The sequence below is a fragment of the Ranitomeya imitator genome, chromosome 5 (assembly GCF_032444005.1).
Source record: "Ranitomeya imitator isolate aRanImi1 chromosome 5, aRanImi1.pri, whole genome shotgun sequence".
In the NCBI taxonomy this organism is placed as follows: domain Eukaryota; kingdom Metazoa; phylum Chordata; class Amphibia; order Anura; family Dendrobatidae; genus Ranitomeya; species Ranitomeya imitator.
Window position 1 is genome coordinate 46,041,060 of NC_091286.1, and position 23,822 is coordinate 46,064,881.

Below are 23,822 nucleotides of genomic sequence, written 5' to 3' on the forward strand. Positions count from 1 at the left end.
GGGCACCTCTTTGACTGAAGTTCAGACCGAAATATTCCACTAAAGCAACTTTGCTTCTTGTCAGACAAACAGTCTGATCGGCTTCTATGGAGGGGGTTGAGCACGTTCGCTGTGTCATGTAATAGACTGGTATAATGAAATAAAATTACATGACTGCTGGCTGAGCCGGGAGTTAGACAAATCCTGCATTAAATACAGTGGCGTAATCATTATAACAGGATGGGGGGTATTCTACCAGGATGGGGGGCATTATATCAGGATGGGATACCCACCATGGAAAATAACTGTTACATTCCCAAAAGAAGCTTCCAAGGTAATGTTTTTTTTTTTACTCCATTTCTTAAAAAAAATAAATACCAGATAACCACCTATATAAAAAAAATCCCAAAACATTCTGATCCCATTATGGTCTATACATGTGAACTGGACTATTTCTATTATTTATGTTATTCAACGGCATTCATCTCGATGTCGAGCCATTGTGACTTGATGGATAAACGATCTGAAGAAAGATTGATATTGTGCCAGCATAGATAGGTCCACCAGGGTCTTCCCCAACATTATCTTGATAGTATGAAGCCACCATGTTGATGGTCTTCCTCTTTGCCCTGTTCCTTCTAGTTTTCCGACCATAATGTCCTTTTCCAGTGATTGCTCTCTTCGTGTGTCCAAAGTAGGCAAGTCGTTTCTTGGTGATCCTTGCTCCGAGTGACATGTCTGGCTTGATTTGTCCCAAAATTGATTTGCTTGTTCTTCTTGCCATCCATGGTATTGATAACATCCTTCTCGAGCACCACATTTCAAAGGCGTCAATTTTTCTTCTGTCTTATTTCTTTATTGTCCAGGTTTCAAATCCATATGGTACCACAGAAAAGACCAGATTATGTATGAACTGTGTCTCTATCACCAGGGAAATGTTCCTTGATTTGATTTGAAGACCTTGTCCAGTGACTTCATTGTTGAGTTGCCCATAGCAATTCTCCTATTCACTTCTGGTGTCATTACTGCATCTTGAGTTATCATCAATCCAAGTAGGTTGTAGTCCTTTACAACTTCCGGTCCATTACAAATGTATCCCGGTCGTACCTGGCAGTAGTCAATATCTTTGTCTTCTTTGTGCTGAGAGCAGTCCTATGTTCGAGGTTTCCATCTTGTCATTCCGTAATAAGTTTGGAACGTCTATAAGAGGTGCAAAAGTTAAAGTCACACCAGTCTTTGGAGGTTGAAACTATTGCTATGAGGGACATAATTCATTTTGCATTGAGGCCCATGAGCTTTAACTCACACCTCTGCATATAAAAAAATAATCTTCAAAGCCATAACTACATTTTTCCCAATTTGTTATTTCTAAATGATATTTTTTGCCCTATGAACCCTATGAACCTAATTTTCAATAGAGGACAAGCGATCACGGCTCCCGCAGCAGCTGCCTTATGTCACATGTGAGTGGCGCAAGCCAGGGTTGCCTGTGCTGTGTCAAAGTGACTACTTCATTGAAGGATCATTCTAAAATCAAACAGATTTAATTAAATATGTGTCCTGGGAAACACTTTGCCTTCATTTTACTGCAAATATAAATTAAACATTAAGCAGTAGCCTGTCATAAGTCAATGCAGCACAGCATCAATTAGGCTCGCAAAGCCATTAGGGTGTGCTTCAAATGTGACAGCAGCTCTTATTAATATCATCATCATGGCAGATCATTTTGTCCTAAGATGAAAAAAAAATCCAGAAACACAAAGAAAACAGCGAATACATGAAAATCTGGTTGAATCCAAACAGTATAACATAACCAAAAAGTTAAAGGGAACCTATCACCCCCAAAATCGATGGTGAGCTAAGCCCACCGTCATCAGGGGCTTATCTACAGCATTCTGTAATGCTGTAGATAAGCCGCCAATGTTACTTGAAAGAGGAGAAAAAGAGGTTAGATTATACTCACCCAGGGGCGGTCCCGCTGCGGTCTGGTCAAATGGGTGTCTCAGGTCCAGTCCGGCGCCTCCCATCTTCATTCCATGACGTCCTCTTCTGGTCTTCACGCCACGGCTCTGGCGCACTTTGTCTGCCCTGTTGAGGGCAGAGGAAAGTACTGCAGTGCGCAGGCGCCGGAAAGGTCAGAGAGGCCCGGCGCCTGCGCACTGCAGTACTTTGCTCTGCCCTCAACAGGGCAGATAAAGTACACCTGCGCTGGAGCTGCGGCATGAAGACCAGAAGAGGACGTCATGGAATGAAGATGGGAGGCGCCGGAGCGGACCTGAGACACCCATTTGACCAGACCGCAGCGGGACCGCCCCTGGGTGAGTATAATCTAACCTCTTTTTCTCCTCTTTCAGGTTACATCGGGGGCTTATCTACAGCATTACAGAATGCTGTAGATAAGCCCCTGATGACGGTGAGCTTACCTCACCATCGATTTTGGGGGTGACAGGTTCTCTTTAAGGAACTGCATCAGAGACCCAAGAACAAGTCTTCCTTGACCCATGAGCATTTTGGGTGAAAAACACAGACGATGTAGTACAGATAGTAATGCTAGCAGACGTGGCGCAACCTGAAGCTTGTAGGCCCCAATGCAAGAGCTCCAAGGGGGCTCCGAATTATTGCAATACTAATGGTCTTCTCATATGGGCCAAAGGGGCCCCCTAGTTTCCAAGGCTTGGGTTCACCTGCAACCCCTCCACCTATTATAGTTATGCCCCGCTCTAGCAGAGACCAAGGCAAATTAGGGTAGACATTCACCAATGGACTTGCTACCCACCATGGCACAAAGTTTCACATAGGCAATCTTCTAAATAGGTAGCAATGGGCAAACCCACATGCTATTATTCAGGTCTTGCAGCAGAGGTATAATACCAGGCATTCCTGGGCTAACAGGTTTCACAGCGATGAAGGGACGCTGGGATCTGCCCCCAATGAGACCTGGGTTCCCCGTGCAGGAGACATCGTCGCCTTATTTATGGATTTTTTACAAAATGACAAGAGATGTCGAACAGATGTCCGGTCTCTAGTCACAGAACGGACCCACAGAACATGACGCCTGAGATTAAAGGATCAGCAAGACTGACACAAAGCGCTTTCATGTTTGCTTAGCAGCTCCAAACTATTTTTTTTTCTTACAACAGAGAAATAGTATAGTAATAATAAAAACACAATTAGAATAAAAATCATATAAAATAAAACAAAATGAAATGAAACATGGTAGATAGAGAAGACAGAGATATATAGATAAGTGGATGGATGGGTGGATCGACAGATATGAGACATACAGTTTATCAGATGGATAGATGGATAAATAGATAGATGATAGATAGATAGATAGATGGATAAATAGAGAGATAATAGATGGATTGATATGAGATCTATAGATACAAGGTTGGTCAGACATATATACAGTCATGTATACAATAGTTTTATCCCTTTTTACATAGCTTCTTCACCCCTCACACATAGACCATAATCTTCCAAGTCATAAGACACACGTTTTAAAAAGGGATCTGTCCACTGTAAAACCATAAACTTCGTGCTTTATATGAGAAGGAAGCCGCTGTAGTTTTTGCCATCAGCACAATCAGCAGCTAGAGTTTCTAAGACAAGATTTTTTCCAGGAACATTTCCTTTTATTCTAAACACCAAATTTTTCATACAGAAATCCCGTCTAATCAGTCGGCTATTGCGGCCCCCATGCCATATTCTGGGAGTTGAGGAACCTTCTCTCTGGTTGATACATGATGCACTGACTGAAGTTCAATCTGCTCCACCGGAGTCTGCTCCTCCATACTACGCAGACTTGTTTTGTAGGCTGTGAATTGGAGGCTGTTAATCTTTATGATGCCGGTTTTCCCACCTTAGACAACCGGCTGGGTCATATGAAGAGTAATGGCGGCCCTGTGTCTACTACTGAGGCTTGAAGACATCTGACATACCAATCGGTGACTGTGATAGTTTCCACTCCTCTCAAGAAAAGTATAAATCCTGTTTGCCACTAATTCATGTATCTGGTATAGAGACTTATACCATGAGCGATGTGGCGAGCCGTCTGTAGAGAGGAATAACAAAACTGAAATGCGGTCTCGACTGGGCGGCCACAACCCAAAAATAAAAATGACAATACAAATAGTAGTTATCAAAGTACAAATACAACGGTGGGATGTCTAATATAATAAGTTTGCCCACACATAGGTAGTACAGACTGGCTGGAAACAGCTTCATCAAACCATGGAGTATTTTATAGGTTCACATTGCCTTAGTGCAGTCCGTTCAACGCATACGTTAAACGGACTGCGCTGACGCAAGTGCCGACTTTGCACAGCGCTAGCGCAGATGGAGCATCTGCTAGCTCCATCTGCGCTAGCAGTGACGGACCCGGAAACGCTGCAGCCCGCGTCTCGGGTACGTTACTCAATGACGGCACATCGCTAGCGCATGCCCATTGTGGACGTGCGCTAGCGATGCGTCCGACATTGCATTCAATGGCGCCGTTAACGGACTACGTTACACCGCGTTATGCCGCGGTGTAACGTAGTCCGTTTAACATAGACACTGAACGCAATGTGAACCTGCCCTAATACTGGGGATCACAGCTGCCGGCGTCTATCCTTTCCCCCTTTCCTCATCTCCTGTTAATTATAAGTTGTTAAAGCTATAAAACCTCCAATAAAAACGTATTCAATTGAAAACGATCGACGGCTATAAATCTATTTTACGGTTTGGGGTCTCTAATCTGTTGCATAACTAAAACTTTCAATATTTTGAGAGTTTAAGGCCATGTTCAAACGTTGAGTTTCTTATGCGTTTCTTTTTTCCCAGGCAAAAAATGCTCTCTTGGCAGTAAAAAAAAAAAACTTGCAAAAAAGCATTTTTGGTGCGTTTTGGGTTTTTTCAGCGTTTCTTGTGCGTTTTTTTTTTTGCTGCGTTTTTGGTGCATTTTTTCCTGCGCTTTTCTCAGGGTACATTTGTCTCATGTGCATGCTGATAAAGTTTAGTGCATGAAAAAAGTCCTATTCTACTTCCATCAGGTTTTGGCACCAAAAAACGAAGCAAAACCTGTTGCCTGTTTTTTTTTTTCTAGCTTTTTTTTAGTGTTTATGCACTACCCATTACTTTCAATGGGTGAAAAATGCTGAAAGAAGTGACATGCTGCATTTGGCAAAAAACAAGCTTTTGCACAAAATACTGAGGACAAAAAGAACAAGCAGTGTGCATGAAATTTCTCACACACTTTGCTGGTACTGTAAAACGCAGCTGAAAATTTGCATAAAAAATGTAAAAAAAAAACACAACGTGTGAACATAGTCTAAGTTTGCAACAACTGGAATTCAACAGATTGGAAGCTAGACGTCTAGTAGATAGGATTACAGCAGGAAAAATTCCATATTATAGAACCATAGGAGATTAATGTGCTGCCGTACAGCTGAAAAGGAACACTGGAACCAGCTCACGACATCCTGCGTTATGTCTGCACGGAATGATGTTCTGACCAAAATGTGAAGTACAGAGACAAGTAGAGAAAATTCCAGCTTCTGGCAACAATCCATAAAAATATGAAAATCCTTTATTAAAGATGCTATAAAATTCCAAAAATTCCATGGCACATTGTGGGAGACAGGGAACAACATGGCGACGAGTTTCGAAGGCAAATATTGTTCTTCCTGAAGGCCTGAGGGGAAATCTTTCCTATCAATCCTAAATACCCAGTAAATGATGCTCATTGGCCTGCATATGCCACTGCTATCTTCCCTACAGACGTCACGATTGCAGAGGGTGCGACCACAACCGTTCTGGAAGGGAGTCCATCGATACCAGCACCTTCTTCATCTGGATATATGTCTGAGCACGCACATCTAACTAAGATGTATTGCAGAAAAGAACCCGTCCAGCTCCAGATGTCAGTGTGCCGGCTTTTATGTAGAGGCAGAACAGGGACATATATATCAGAAAGGGGCCCAGGATGGGAGACTTTGGAGACACAGGGGTGTCAGATGGCACCCTGCTTCAATAGCCAAAACCGCATTGGACCAGGGATCAGCCCATTAAACGCCCTCTCTCCCTTTACCATGGGCATAACACTACTCAGACAACAAAGGGTGAGGGTAAAACAGTGTGGTAATACTTTACTGAACCGCAAAACAGGCATATAACACGTAGAACAGTCCCAGCATAAATATGCAAAATGGTGCAAATTGCAGAGTCTCAACCTTCAGCTGACTCGCCATGATAGGAACAGCTGTGACTTCATAGCTTCCAGGGCCGACTACTCCACCTTTGGCACACACAGAGAGGCGGTAAGGACCAGCTTAGGAAAATAACAGTCCATTGAGGTACAAGGCCAGCTGACCGCAGAGTCACAACCTGGCTTCTCCAAACATCTCCACGGAGCCAGGTGATCGGTGAGTCCTAATCCTGGCTTTCATAAACGTATCCTTGGGGCTCAGGTGATCGGTGAGTCCAAATCCTGACTCCTCCAAACATATCCATGGTTCAGCAATGGTCAATGGAGCAGATCTGTATTCTTTCAGCCATGGCTGTGGTCCCCTAAGCTGGCATCGTGTTGAATGACAAATCTGTGTCCCTCATGATGGAGCCATGATGTCTTGGCTGCTGTCCTGTAGAGAGTCTCTGGTTCTTTGGATGCCTGAACGTATTTCTGTATATGGAGGTATCTGGAGGTCTCTGTTACAGAGGCGCATATATTTAGTTAACAACTGTCCTTCATATCAGCATCCATAGGTGAAGGGGAAGAATGATGATAAGATCAACTTGCATTATTTGATTATTTAATCTATTTACTTAGTTTTTCCTCTTCTGTTTTTCAATTCAACAAGCTAGCAGGCCTGGACAATGTGTCATCAACATATCAGCAAACATCATTGTTCAATTACCCTGCGTCTCTAGTCATCCAGGATAACAGCACAATATGTTACATCAAATGTCAACTTACAAGTCAATATTAAAGGCTTATTCGAACAAAAGTCTGTGATTTCTTGACCAACCAGAAAGAAACACATAAATTCAAAAGTCACCATATAGATAATGCTCAATGACTCCTGACTTACTGAAAATAGACGTCTGCTTAATTAAGATAAAATGCTGTGTCATCACAGAGAGATATATACCAGAAAAGGGGACATGTATGCCAGGATGGGGGCCACGTATATCAGAATGGGGGTCATATAGTATACACCAGGATCGGGGTAACATAATCCAAGAAGAGGCCCAGGATGTAGATCATATATACCAGGATGGGGCCCAGGATGGGAGACATTTATACCAGGAAAGGGCACAGAATGGGGGATGTTTTCTTATAGGATTTTGAACGCTAAAAGAGCCCATACATCTGACCAACATGCAGGTAGGGGGGAAGGTCCAAATTTTGCACCGGGCCCATCGGACTATACTTGGAGTCTAACAGACACAGAGTGGCATGGTGCCCTCTGGACAGACAGATATATTCCATATTATTTGGAAATGTTCTGGTGTGGCAAAATACAGGGCTAGTGTCTTGATGATACCTGGAAAAAGAATCCTTTCCATTGAGCTAAGATTATGAGATGTAGCAGAGCCAAGTTTATCACAACTATCAGGTTATCACAAACAAACAATGCAATATAAGAAAATTGGTATGACAAATTTAGCTCTGCTTCATCTAATTAATATTAATGACTATCTATTAACATTGTTTCAGAATTAGATTTCCTATTTACATCCATATTCCATTTTATTTATGTTACTGGAGACTCCAGAATTAATAACTTCTATTGGGATCTAGTTCAGCTGGAAGTGTCCCATCACTGCTGGCCAAGTATGTATAAGGCCGGCGTCACACACAGCGTAAAACAATACGGTCCGTATATTACGGCCGTAATACGCTGAAAAGTCCCCCAAAAAATGGTCCGTTGCTCCTCCGTAGGCAGGCTGTGTCAGCGTTTTTTGCGCATGGCATCCTCCGTATGTAATCCGTATGGCATCCGTACTGCGTGGTTTTCTCGCAGGCTTGCAAAACCAACATACCGCTATAGAAGTGATCCATGTGTCCCAAAAAGAAAAGAATATATATATATATATATATATATGTCAGTAGACACATATATGTATATATATTAATACTTATTCCAGCGCTATACAGCTTGAAAGCCGGTAATTCAATTACCGGCTTTTTCTTTCTCCTTCATAAAACCCGACATGATTTGAGACATGGTTTACATACAGTAAACCATGTCTTCTCTCCATTTTTTTTGCAGATTCCACACTACTAATGTCAGTAGTGTGTATCTGCAAAATTTGGCCGTTCTAGCTCTTAAAATAAAGGGTTAACTGGCGGAAAAAATTGGCGTGGGCTCCCGCGCAATTTTCTCCGCCAGAGTAGTAAAGCCAGTGACTGAGGGCAGATATTAATAGCCTGGAGAGGGTCCACGGTTATTGGCCCCCCCCTGGCTAAAAATATCTGCCCCCAGCCACCCCAGAACAGGCACATCTGGAAGATGCGCCTATTCTGGCACTTGGCCACTCTCTTCCCATTCCCGTGTAGCGGTGGGATATGGGGTAATGAAGGGTTAATGCCACCTTGCTATTGTAAGGTGACATTAAGCCTAATTAATAATGGAGAGGCGTCAATTATGACACCTATCCATTATTAATCCAATTGTAGTGAAGGGTTAAATAAAACACAAACACATTCTTTAAAATTATTTTAATGAAATAAAAACAATGGTTGTTGTAGTATTTTATTCAACGCCCAATCCAGTCACTGAAGACCCTCGTTCTGTGAGTAAAGAAACATAATAAACCAACAATATACTTACCCTCCGCAGATCTGTAACGTCCAACGATGTAAATCCTTCTGAAGGGGTTAAAACATTTTGCAGCAAGGAGCTGTGCTAATGCAGGCTGCTCCTCGCTGCAAAACCCCAGGGAATGAGGCTAAAAATAGATCAATGATCTATATTTAGCATCATTTGCGGTGAGGCGCCCTCTGCTGGCTGTTCATAGATCGTGGGAAATTACCTAGAAAGCTCCCTGGCTCCCTGGCTTTCTAGGTAATTTCCCACGATCTATGAACAGCCAGCAGAGGGCGCCTCACCGCAAATGATGCTAAATATAGATCATTGATCTATTTTTAGCCTCATTCCCTGGGGTTTTGCAGCGAGGAGCAGCCTGCATTAGCACAGCTCCTTGCTGCAAAATGTTTTAACCCCTTCAGAAGGATTTACATCGTTGGACGTTACAGATCTGCGGAGGGTAAGTATATTGTTGGTTTATTATGTTTCTTTACTCACAGAACGAGGGTCTTCAGTGACTGGATTGGGCGTTGAATAAAATACTACAACAACCATTGTTTTTATTTCATTAAAATAATTTTAAAGAATGTGTTTGTGTTTTATTTAACCCTTCACTACAATTGGATTAATAATGGATAGGTGTCATAATTGACGCCTCTCCATTATTAATTAGGCTTAATGTCACCTTACAATAGCAAGGTGGCATTAACCCTTCATTACCCCATATCCCACCGCTACACGGGAATGGGAAGAGAGTGGCCAAGTGCCAGAATAGGCGCATCTTCCAGATGTGCCTGTTCTGGGGTGGCTGGGGGCAGATATTTTTAGCCAGGGGGGGGCCAATAACCGTGGACCCTCTCCAGGCTATTAATATCTGCCCTCAGTCACTGGCTTTACTACTCTGGCGGAGAAAATTGCGCGGGAGCCCACGCCAATTTTTTCCGCCAGTTAACCCTTTATTTTAAGAGCTAGAACGGCCAAATTTTGCAGATACACACTACTGACATTAGTAGTGTGGAATCTGCAAAAAAAATGGAGAGAAGACATGGTTTACTGTATGTAAACCATGTCTCAAATCATGTCGGGTTTTATGAAGGAGAAGGAAAAAGCCGGTAATTGAATTACCGGCTTTCAAGCTGTATAGCGCTGGAATAAATATTAATATATATACATATATGTGTCTCACTGACATATATATATATATACCTATTCTATGTGTACACATTTATTATATCTATTGGACTGTAAGCTGTCAGTGTGATTTTACTGTACACCGCACTGAATTACCGGCTTTTCTCTCTAACAGCGCTGCGTATTTCTCGCAAGTCACACTGCTTGTCCGTGTGTAATCCGTATTTTTCACGCTTCCATAGACTTTCATTGGCGTATTTCTTGCGCAGTACGGTGACAAACGCAGCATGCTGCGATTTTGTACGGCCGTAGAAAGCCGTATAATACTGATCAGTAAAATACGGCAAATAGGAGCAGGGGCATAGAGAATAATTGTGCCGTATTTTTTGCGAGTTTTACGGACGTAGATTCTGCGCTCTTACGTCCGTAAAACTCGCATGTGTGACGGCGGCCTAAGGACGTGATTTAATCACACATTCACGATCTTATCTGGAGTATTGCAACAGGGAGGCAAATATCTTTTACCATAATAGTACATGCAGTGATATAGTGTAGGTATGCCGTTACTGTACAAAGCATAGTATAGTCATACCGCTATACTCCATAGTATAGTGTAGTTATACCGCTACTGTACAAAGCATAGTATAGTCACACCGCTATACTCCACAGTATAGTGTAGTTATACCATTACTGTACAAAGCATAGTATAGTCATACCGCTATACTCCACAGTATAGTGTAGTTATACCATTACTGTACAAAGCATAGTATAGTCATACCGCTATACTCCATAGCAGAGTGTAGTTATACCGTTACTGTACAAAGCATAGTATAGTCATACCGTTATACTCCACAGTATAGTGTAGTTATACCATTACTGTACAAAGCATAGTATAGTCATACCGCTATACTCCACAGTATAGTGTAGTTATACCGTTACTGTACAAAGCATAGTATAGTCATACCGTTATACTCCACAGTATAGTGTAGTTATACCGTTACTGTACAAAGCATAGTATAGTCATACCGCTATACTCCATAGTATAGTGTAGTTATACCGTTACTGTACAAAGCATAGTATAGTCGTACCGTTATACTCCACAGTATAGTGTAGTTATACCGTTACTGTACAAAGCATAGTATAGTCATACCGTTATACTCCACAGTATAGTGTAGTTATACTGTTACTGTACAAAGCATAGTATAGTCATACCGCTATACTCCATAGTATAGTGTAGTTATACCATTACTGTACAAAACATAGTATAGTCATACCGCTATACTCCATAGCATAGTGTAGTTATACCATTACCGTACAAAGTATAGTATAGTCATACCGCTATACTCCACAGTATAGTGTAGTTATACCATTACCGTACAAAGTATAGTATAGTCATACCGCTATACTCCATAGTATAGTGTAGTTATACCGTTACTGTACAAAGCATAGTATAGTCATACCGCTATACTCCACAGTATAGTGTAGTTATACCGTTACTGTACAAAGCATAGTATAGTCATACCACTATACTCCATAGTATAGTGTAGTTATACCATTACTGTACAAAGTAAAGTATAGTCATACCGCTATACTCCACAGTATAGTGTAGTTATACCATTACCGTACAAAGTATAGTATAGTCATACTGTTATACTCCATAGCAGAGTGTAGTTATACCGTTACTGTACAAAGCATAGTATAGTCATACCACTATACTCCATAGTATAGTGTAGTTATACCATTACTGTACAAAGTAAAGTATAGTCATACCGCTATACTCCACAGTATAGTGTAGTTATACCATTACCGTACAAAGTATAGTATAGTCATACTGTTATACTCCATAGCAGAGTGTAGTTATACCATTACTGTACAAAGCATAGTATAGTCATACCACTATACTCCATAGTATAGTGTAGTTATACCATTACTGTACAAAGTAAAGTATAGTCATACCGCTATACTCCACAGTATAGTGTAGTTATACCATTACCGTACAAAGTATAGTATAGTCATACTGTTATACTCCATAGCAGAGTGTAGTTATACCATTACTGTACAAAGCATAGTATAGTCATACCGCTATACTCCATAGCATAGTGTAGTTATACCATTACCGTACAAAGTATAGTATAGTCATACCGCTATACTCCACAGTATAGTGTAGTTATACCATTACCGTACAAAGTATAGTATAGTCATACCGCTATACTCCATAGTATAGTGTAGTTATACCGTTACTGTACAAAGCATAGTATAGTCATACCGCTATACTCCACAGTATAGTGTAGTTATACCGTTACTGTACAAAGCATAGTATAGTCATACCACTATACTCCATAGTATAGTGTAGTTATACCATTACTGTACAAAGTAAAGTATAGTCATACCGCTATACTCCACAGTATAGTGTAGTTATACCATTACCGTACAAAGTATAGTATAGTCATACTGTTATACTCCATAGCAGAGTGTAGTTATACCATTACTGTACAAAGCATAGTATAGTCATACCGCTATACTCCATAGCATAGTGTAGTTATACCGTTACTGTACAAAGCATAGTATAGTCACACCGCTATACTCCACAGTATAGTGTAGTTGTAGTGTTATAATACCATTATAGTGCATATTATAGTTAAAGTATATATATGACATAAGACAGGACATCACATCAGCTGTTATCCTACTTATGTAATACATGGCCAAACAAAACTATAAATTGATGCCTACCAGGAGATTCGATATATAAAACACTGAAGTTAGGAACCAATAGAGGCTGCAGAATAGCAGAGACAAACTTGATGTATTGGCTCTTACATGCGACCCTTAAAGCTCTTAACGAGGTCAATAATTACATGCAATGCTCATGTTCAGAATTTTAAAAAAAAAGCATAAAACACCGCTGTCAGGTATCAAATCACTCCCCATAAAAAAAATCGCTACTAATTATAGGTCATCGAGTCCTGTGTCAGGCTGTTAATCTTATCTTAGTCCCATATGTTACTTTTAGGTCGGCTTCACACATCCCATATTCACAGTATGAGTACAAAACGCAATGTCCAGACTGGTCCGGTCCTGGGGAACCTGACCCAAACTCATCAGTCTCATCTTTTCCATTGAGGCTGTAGAGATCGGTTCATCGTTGGTCCGGACATCGAGGACCATACTCGGACCATGAACATTGGACATGTGCAACTGGCCTTAGCCAGAAAGGAAAGTGGCTGCAAAGAGCAACTCTCACTCTGAAGAACTCAGGATGATTATCATAAATAGTTGGCCATTCACTGGAGTAGGTAAAATGTAATACCTGATTTCTCCAGTAGTGGCCACTGTACTGAAAAAGTGCAGCTGCCTGCAAATTTCCCCAGCGATCACAACCGATCGCCCCAAGAATCAGTTGCTATACCTCAGAAAATCTAATGATGCCCTGAACTGAATGTAGAGACAAATTTGTGTGGAGGACTCAGGGTGACCATTTATTAATAATTCGACCATGCAATAAGATGGGTGCCATGTGATACCACATTTCTCCCGCAGTGCCAATGCAAATTAAAAAAGCAGCTTTCTTCAGTGATCACAGCTGATTGTCGAGAAATTCAGATGCCGTAACAAAAGGTTCTTATGTTGAGAAGGAATAGTCTCAAGGACTCAGGACAACTGTATATCAAAGAGTGGACCATTCACTTGAATGATTGCCATGTAATTCCACATTTTTCCAGTAGTGGCCACTAGAGGAAAAAAGTGCAGCTTCTTCCAGCAATCTCCACTGATCAATGGGGAATCTGGTGATCACTAGAGAGGAGATATTCCCCTTTAATTAATGACTTAACAGAATAACTGATCAGAACTAATAAATGTTTATGTTGGGTTACTATAAACAACAACATATCGTTATATGAAACAGTGCACACAAGTCGTCTGACCTTCCCCCATCAGATCAGGGAGGAGAGAACATCTATTCTGTGCTAATGCAAATGACATGAAAGCCGCTTTAGCTGGGAGAGCTGCACTTTTACTTGGCAGTTCTGAATAGAAGGAAATAGGCTATTGGATTGCTCAGCTAAGTCTTCCTGCAGCAGATTTCAGTCTCTGTGAAAGAAACCGCCCCAGAGGAAAGACTCCCAATAGTCAGTTTCCTTTATTATGACTACAGGGGTGCGGGGTTCGCCCTGTTTTTTTTTTGCTGTTTGATTTTTTTGGAAAACGATTCCAAAAAGACTAACTTGCAGCTATAGTGACAGTACCAATACGTAGATGTAGCAAAGTTTCGCTTTTTAAAAGATACATAATAGAATTATATAGGAAGTCCTATGCCAAACCAGAAAACACTAAATCTTGATCGGATTTGTTTTAGTTCTATTTAACAATTCAAAATCTTACAGATTACAGTATGATATCCAGAAAAGTACGAGGTTTCTTGAAGGCCTTTATTTTGCAAATAGCAGATGCTAAAATGTCATGTGAGATAAAGATAAATCCATCAAAAATTTCTTTTGTGCTGTTGCTTAATCATTTGCATGGTTTTCTCTGACTTAGAAAACATAGTAGAATTTTACCAATGTAGAAGAGATGAATTGGTCCTGTCATTCAACATCAAGGACAAGTGTCGGAGCTACGTAGATGACGTTTTTATTATGGTTTTACATGAAGGTAACTGTAATGCATTATAGTATGACAAAATATAGCCAAAAAAAGATAAACTCTCTGCCACATGTGTAAGCTAACATAACTAGTAACTTTATTTACAGTCCTATGTGAAACCATAGATAATACCCAAAAACAACTTGGTTGGGGTAACTGGTATCTCTGTATCAGGTGGGAGTTAAAGAATGTTCCACTTAGACAACAAACTATTTAATGACTATCTACCTGCATAGTCTATAATGAGAGTAAGTGGTATTTTTTTTTACTCTTGACTCATCTCACCCTCATTCTAGAAAAGTCTCCCACGTACAGTATTGGTCAGTTGCCCTCATCCATACACCATTTATATCTTTTGTCAGCCCCATCAAGAAGGAACTTTCCCCGTACAGATGATTATCACCCTTGACAGAAACAACCGAGTGCAGCCAGAGCTACAAGCCAGCACTTTATGAGCACATTGCTGATAACAGAGAGCAGACACTCACCCATTTATGTGTCATTTCTATTACAAAAAGCAACTTTTCTCTCCAGATTCTTATCTCCATTTCTCCATTACCCAAACAACCATCTCAGAATCGGAGCATGAACTGAACATAAATAGCAAAGCTGAATTTGGTAGCAAAGTAACTGGAGTTAAATTAACGTCACCGTCGTTAACGTATCAGGTATAAAAATACAAAATTATCACAATCTGTACAATGTAACAGAATAATGTTACACTCCTGTCCATCCTGCCACATCAAAAACACAATTTTGGAGAAAAAAAAAAAGTCTAAAAAATTAGAAATTTTGACATAAAAGCACAATTGTTTACTTTGCAAAACAAACCAGCAGCGAAATATCAGCATAAACGGCAAACAAGGCAGGTGCCACAACTCTGCTGTTATGCTACAGTTTATAATGACTCTACATTATGCATGGAGAATTACATATTATTATTTTCTGTATAGTGCATTATATATTATACATAGTGCATTACCAATAGTGCACAGTACATTATACACATGATGCAGTAACTGTAGTGGTTAAATAACAGTAAAGCTTGCTATCCGTAATATATTATATACTTGGCATTATATACATACTATAGGCCACGGTGTATTATAACCATAGAGTGTCATACATAGCACATTAGCAGTCATCCACAGTATATATATATATCTATATATATAATTGTCTAAGGGTTTTTCCGTCTGTCTGTCTGTCTGTCTGTCTGTCTGTCTGTCTGTCCTGGAAATCCCGGCTCTCTGATTGGTCGAGGCCGCCAGGCCTCGACCAATCAGCAACGGGCACAGCGACGATGATGTCATAAAGGACGTAGAAATCCCGCGTCTGATTGGTCGAGGCCGCCAGGCCTCGACCAATCAGCAACCGGCACAGCGACGATGATGTCATAAAGGACGTAGACATCTCACGTTTCTGATTCAGCGACGGGCACAGTATCGACGTAGATCTCATAATGGTTGCCATGGCGACGATGATGTCAAAAAGGTTGCCTCGACCAATCAGCGACGGGCACAGTGTGCCGCGAATTCTGGAATCATCATTGTCCATATACTACGGGGACATGCATATTCTAGAATACCCGATGCGTTAGAATCGGGCCACAATCTAGTATATATATATATATATATATATATATATATATATATCTATATATATAATTGTCTAAGGGTTTTTCCGTCTGTCTGTCTGTCTGTCTGTCCTGGAAATCCCGGCTCTCTGATTGGTCGAGGCCGCCAGGCCTCGACCAATCAGAGACCGGCACAGCATCGACGTAGAAATCCCGCGTCTCTGATTGGTCGAGGCCGCCAGGCCTCGACCAATCAGCAACGGGCACAGCGACGATGATGTCATAAAGGACGTAGACATCTCACGTTTCTGATTCAGCGACGGGCACAGTATCGACATAGATGTCATAATGGTTGCCATGGCGACGATGATGTCATGAAGGTTGCCTCGACCAATCAGCGACGGGCACAATCTGCCGCGAATTCTGGAATCATCATTGTCCATATACTACGGGGACATGCATATTCTAGAATACCCGATGCGTTAGAATCGGGCCACAATCTAGTATATATATAATTGTCTAAGGGTTTTTCCGTCTGTCTGTCTTTCTGTCTGTCCTGGAAATCCCGCCTCTCTGATTGGTCGAGGCCGCCAGGCCTCGACCAATCAGCGACGGGCACAGCGACGATGATGTCATAAAGGACGTAGACATCCCGCGTCTCTGATTGGTCGAGGCCGCCAGGCCTCGACCAATCAGCAACGGGCACAGCGACGATGATGTCATAATGGTTGCCATGGCGACGATGATGTCATAAAGGTTGCCTCGACCAATCAGCGACGGGCACAGTCTGCCGCGAATTCTGGAATCGTCATTGTCCATATACTACGGGGACATGCATATTCTAGAATACCCGATGCGTTAGAATCGGGCCACAATCTAGTATATATATAGTGAATTATATATGTATAGTGCACTAGGTAATCTATGTAATCTTCAGTACTTTATATACAGTATATAGTGCACATTACACAGCACAATACCTGCTATCTGCAGTACTTTATAAAGTGTATTATACAGAAATATATAATGCACAGACCATAGTGCAATACCAATAGTACATTACCTGTTTTCTACAGTGCTCTATATATAGTGTATTATACAGTACACTAGCCATACTGCATTATACATAGCACACTAGCTGCTATTTACAGTACCTTATATATAGTGCATTATACATAGCACACTAGCTGTTATTTACAGTACTTTATATACAGTGCATTATACATAGCCCAATAGCTGTTAGCTACAGTAATTTATATATAGTGCATTATACATAGCACACTAGCTGTTATTTACAGTACTTTATATATAGTGCATTATACATAGCACACTAGCTGTTATCTACAGTAATTTATATATAGTGTATTATACATAGCACACTAGCTGTTATCTACAGTACTTTATATATAGTGCAATATACATAGCACACTAGCTGTTATTTACAGTACTTTATATACAGTGCATTATACATAGCCCAATAGCTGTTATCTACAGTAATTTATATATAGTGCATTATACATAGCACACTAGCTGTTATTTACAGTACTTTATATATAGTGCATTACACATAGCACACTAGCTGTTATCTACAGTACTTTATATATAGTGCATTATACATAGCACACTAGCTGTTATTTACAGTACTTTATATATAGTGCATTATACATAGCACACTAGCTGTTATCTACAGTACCTTATATATAGTGCATTATACATAGCACACTAGCTGTTATTTACAGTACCTTATATATAGTGCATTATACATAGCACACTAGCTGTTATCTACATTACTTTATATATAGTGCATTATACATAGCACACTAGCTGTTATCTACATTACTTTATATATAGTGCATTATACATAGCACACTAGCTGTTATCTACAGTACTTTATATTTAGTGCATTATACATAGCACACTAGCTGTTATCTACATTACTTTATATATAGTGCATTATACATAGCACACTAGCTGTTATCTACAGTACTTTATATTTAGTGCATTATACATAGCACACTAGCTGTTATCTATATTACTTTATATATAGTGCATTATACATAGCACACTAGCTGTTATCTACATTACTTTATATATAGTGCATTATACATAGCACACTAGCTGTTATCTACAGTACCTTATATATAGTGCATGATACATAGCACACTAGCTGTTATCTACAGTACCTTATATATAGTGCATTATACATAGCACACTAGCTGTTATCTACATTACTTTATATATAGTGCATTATACATAGCACACTAGCTGTTATTTACAGTACCTTATATATAGTGCATTATACATAGCACACTAGCTGTTATCTACAGTACCTTACATATAGGGCATTATACATAGCACACTAGCTGTTATCTACAGTACCTTATATATAGTGCATTATACATAGCACACTAGCTGTTATCTACATTACTTTATATATAGTGCATTATACATAGCACACTAGCTGTTATCTACATTACTTTATATATAGTGCATTATACATAGCACACTAGCTGTTATCTACAGTACTTATATACAGTGCATTATACATAGCACACTAGCTGTTATCTACATTACTTTATATATAGTGCATTATACATAGCACACTAACTGTTATCTACAGTACTTTATATATAGTGCATTATACATAGCACACTAGCTGTTATCTACAGTACCTTATATATAGTGCATTATACATAGCACACTAGCTGTTATCTACAGTAATTTATATTTAGTGCATTATACATAGCACACTAGCTGTTATTTACAGTACCTTATATATAGTGCATTATACATAGCACACTAGCTGTTATCTACAGTAATTTATATTTAGTGCATTATACATAGCACACTAGCTGTTATTTACAGTACCTTATATATAGTGCATTATACATAGCACACTAGCTGTTATCTACAGTACCTTATATATAGTGCATGATACATAGCACACTAGCTGTTATCTACAGTACCTTATATATAGTGCATTATACATAGCACACTAGTTGTTATCTACAGTACCTTATATATAGTGCATTATACATAGCACACTAGCTGTTATCTACAGTACCTTATATATAGTGCATTATACATAGCACACTAGCTGTTATTTACAGTACCTTATATATAGTGCATTATACATAGCACACTAGCTGTTATCTACAGTACCTTATATATAGTGCATTATACATAGCACACTAGCTGTTATCTACAGTACTTTATATTTAGTGCATTATACATAGCACACTAGCTGTTATCTATATTACTTTATATATAGTGCATTATACATAGCACACTAGCTGTTATCTACAGTACCTTATATATAGTGCATTATACATAGCACACTAGCTGTTATCTACAGTACCTTATATATAGTGCATTATACATAGCACACTAGCTGTTATCTACAGTACCTTATATATAGTGCATTATACATAGCACACTAGCTGTTATTTACAGTACCTTATATATAGTGCATTATACATAGCACACTAGCTGTTATCTACAGTACCTTATATATAGTGCATTATACATAGCACACTAGCTGTTATCTACAGTACTTTATATTTAGTGCATTATACATAGCACACTAGCTGTTATCTATATTACTTTATATATAGTGCATTATACATAGCACACTAGCTGTTATCTACAGTACCTTATATATAGTGCATTATACATAGCACACTAGCTGTTATCTACAGTACCTTATATATAGTGCATTATACATAGCACACTAGCTGTTATCTACAGTACCTTATATATAGTGCATTATACATAGCACACTAGCTGTTATCTACAGTACCTTATATATAGTGCATTATACATAGCACACTAGCTGTTATTTACAGTACCTTATATATAGTGCATTATAGATAGCACACTAGCTGTTATTTACAGTACCTTATATATAGTGCATTATACATAGCACACTAGCTGTTATCTACAGTACCTTATATATAGTGCATTATACATAGCACACTAGCTGTTATCTACAGTACTTTATATTTAGTGCATTATACATAGCACACTAGCTGTTATCTATATTACTTTATATATAGTGCATTATACATAGCACACTAGCTGTTATCTACAGTACCTTATATATAGTGCATTATACATAGCACACTAGCTGTTATCTACAGTACCTTATATATAGTGCATTATACATAGCACACTAGCTGTTATTTATAGTACTTTATATATAGTGCATTATACATAGCACACTAGCTGTTATCTACAGTACCTTATATATAGTGCATTATACATAGCACACTAGCTGTTATTTATAGTACTTTATATATAGCACACTAGCTGTTATTTTACAGTACCTTATAAACAGTGCCCTACATATGAATGTATAATGCACTATCCATATTTTTACAGTGGTCTATATATAATTTGTGTTATACGTAAATATACAGTGCACAAGCCATATTGCATTATATATAGGATATTAGCTGTTATCTATGGTACTTTATAGTGCATTATATATAATTAAATAATTCACTAGCCATAATGCTATATATATATATGGCACATTAGCCATGTTATCTACAATACTTTCTATACAGAGCATTACATATAGTGTGTTACAGATCTAGTGAATTAGCCATTCTGCATTCTATGTAGCACATGAGCTGTCAGCTACAGAACTTTATATATAAAACATGGTGTGTTATATATCTATATAGTGCACTAGCCTTAATGTGTTATCCACAGTACTTTACATATAGTATATTACATAGCTATATATATATGGTGCAGCCGCCATAGTGCGTTATACAAATCACATTACTGCATCTACTGTACAGTATACATAGTGTATTACACATATCATGCATGATTTTTCATCTATGGAACCTGCAGCACATTATATAAAAGTACATGATGTCATACATTATCCAGCCGATAAATCCAAGTGTTTTATACTATACATAGCGCAATTAGCTATACAGCAGATCCAGCCCCCATAAAGTACATACAGAGCATCACCCAGAAAGTTTTTCATTGCCATACGTTTTCCTACTTTTTCACTTACAAAATGTACAGAGCTGAGTTTGTGTTTTGCAGCACATTGTGATACCAGAAGTTTTTTTTGTTTGTTGTGGTTTTTTTTTGTTTTGTTTTTTTACACAGGATTGATATTTACACAGGACTGCAGATAAACCTACTATGTTATCTTAACTCAGCAAGTTTACTCAAACATGACAAGCACAGCTCTGCTACATAGGTTATTGTTTTAGCGTTACGTCACTCTATGGCACCTATTTATGAACTATGTGTATAACAGTAACTATAGACAGACACGATCCACCACCAGATTAACGTTTATCCGATAACACCGGGAAAAGATTGGACTCAGATTGGAATAATTTTCACTTGAAATCTGGTATTTTTGTTTTAAACCCACATGGGAAATTCCAGAACCAGAAAAAAAACAAGGATCATTCGGAGAAAGAATAATACGACAATAACAGCGGTCGCCATATATGCAAGACCGGCACTGCGACCACTATTCATGACCACGTTGGTAAAAAAGAAGTGTAAAAAGTCACCTAAACAGCAAAAAAACACAAGACCCAGTGATGTGACAAAAAAGGACACATAGATAAATACTTTGTTCTTACCTTTTTTTCTCCTTTTCTGCAGTCATGATGACTTGTCAGCTGTTCAGATAGTCACGATGTTAGCGATAGTTCCTGACAGTTTCTGGGGGTTTTTTAGGGTGAAGGAATAATGAAAGCACCTGCGATCTGGAAAGAGGGGGGTTGGGGGAAGAAATGAGAATGTCCAGGGAGAGGTAGGGGTTAACACAATGCAATAATAAAAAAAAAATAATGCAAATGCTAAAAAAAAGAAGTAGCAAACAAATAAAAAATGTAATAAACAAGCAAAAAAAACAAAACAAAACTGAAAACAGAGCAAAGTTTGTGAGTTGTCACCCAGTGCTGGGGCTGGCTATACAGTCTCAGGTCACTGCTGAGGATTGTATAGCCGCCCAGGGGGGCAGGGGGCACACTGGGGGGAGCAGGAAGAGACCAATGCTCGGTGGGTCCTGCGAGGAGAAGGCAGCAGGCTGGGAGCTCCCCTCTGGGTCTGCAGAGCTTGCCCTGTTCTAGGAGAAGAAGCAACTTCACAGTGATCGCCCGCCCTGCCTGCAGCCACCACCCCCGTCCCTCCCTCTCCCGGCAGAACGGCTCGTCAGGGTCAAGCAAGTTGACTGCGGACGCGAAAGAAGCCTGTACACCTACTTCATCTATTCCTGGACGCAGGGCAGGGAGGAGAGAGGGCTCAGTGCACACACGGCGCCCTGCAGAGCCATACTAACCCCAGTCAGGCTGGTGCAGGCAGTGTTAAATAATCACCTGAACAATGGGAGAGGCAGGCACTACCCTACCTGTATGATAATGTCTATCAGGGCCATTGTTAACCCGAAACCGAAGAGCGCCTGTCCATTATCTCTCTACCTCTGCATAGATAACAATCTTCTACCTAACTAGATACGTAGATAACTATCTTCTAAAAAAAAAAAAAGAAACAATTAGCATTGAGGACAGTTAAGGTACCATCACACATAACGATTTCGTTAACGATATCGTTGCTTTTTGTGACGTAGCAACGATATCGTTAACTAAATCGTTATGTGTGACAGCGACCAACGATCAGGCCCCTGCTGGGAGATCGTTGGTTGCTGGGGAATGATCAGGACCTTTTTTTGGTTGCTGATCACCCGCTGTCATCGCTGAATCGGCGTGTGTGACGCCGATCCAGCGATGTGTTCACTGGTAACCAGGGTAAACATCGGGTTACTAAGCGCAGGGCCGCGCTTAGTAACCCGATATTTACCCTGGTTACCAGTGTAAAAGTAAAAAAAAAAAAACAGTACATACTCACATTCCGATGTCTGTCACGTCCCCCGGCGTCAGCTTCCCTGCATTGTGTCAGCGCCGGCCGGCCGTAAAGCAGAGCACAGCGGTGACGTCACCGCTGTGCTCTGCTTTACAGCCGGCCGGCGCTGACAGTGGACGCCGGGGGGCCGTGACAGACATCGGAATATGAGTATGTGCTGTTTTTTTTTTTTAACTTTTACAATGGTAACCAGGGTAAATATCGGGTTACTAAGCGCAGCCCTGCACTTAGTGACCCGATATTTACCCTGGTTACCCGGGGACTTCGGCATCGTTGAAGACAGTTTCAACTATGCCGAAGTCGTTCTTCTGATCGTTGGTCGCTGGAGAGAGCTGTGTGACAGCTCCCCAGCGACCACACAACGACTTACCAACGATCACGGCCAGGTCGTATCGCTGGTCGTGATCGTTGGTAAGTCGTTCAGTGTAACGGTACCTTTAATGACTAGTGATGAGTGAATATACTCGTTACTCGAGATTTCTCGAGCACGCTCGGGGGTCCTCCGAGTATTTTTTAGTGCTCGGAGATTTCGTTTTTAGCGCCGCAGCTGAATGATTTACATCTGTTAGCCAGTATAAGTACACGTGGGGATTCCCTAGCAACCAGGCAACCCCCACATGTACTTATGCTGGCTAACAGGTGTAAATCATTCAGCTGCGGCAAGAAAAACGAAATCTCCGAGCACTAAAAAAATACTCAGAGGACCCCCGAGCCTCGGGAAATCTCGAGTAACGAGTATATTCACTCATCACTATTAATGACTTTGCCCACCTATAAAAAAAAGCAGAAATCAG

At 40.0% G+C, this 23,822-nt stretch overlaps 1 protein-coding gene across 2 annotated transcripts in view; it reads right to left on the minus strand.

Annotated features, from left to right (window-relative positions):
• The window catches only part of EPAS1 (endothelial PAS domain protein 1), a 117,475-nt gene extending 94,993 nt beyond the window's left edge, over nucleotides 1-22,482 (minus strand). Inside the window, exons 1-2 of one of the 2 annotated variants that reach the window (XM_069768629.1) lie at nucleotides 22,371-22,482; nucleotides 21,747-21,872 (exon numbers count right to left, since the gene is read on the minus strand). In XM_069768629.1, the coding sequence (XP_069624730.1) occupies nucleotides 21,747-21,772 (26 nt within the window). In that variant the 5' untranslated portion in view covers nucleotides 21,773-21,872; nucleotides 22,371-22,482. Of the gene's footprint in view, nucleotides 1-21,746; nucleotides 22,249-22,370 lie in introns of those variants that run through there. The other variant, XM_069768628.1, reaches the window with a different exon arrangement.
• Between the last annotated feature and the right edge of the window lie 1,340 nt (nucleotides 22,483-23,822).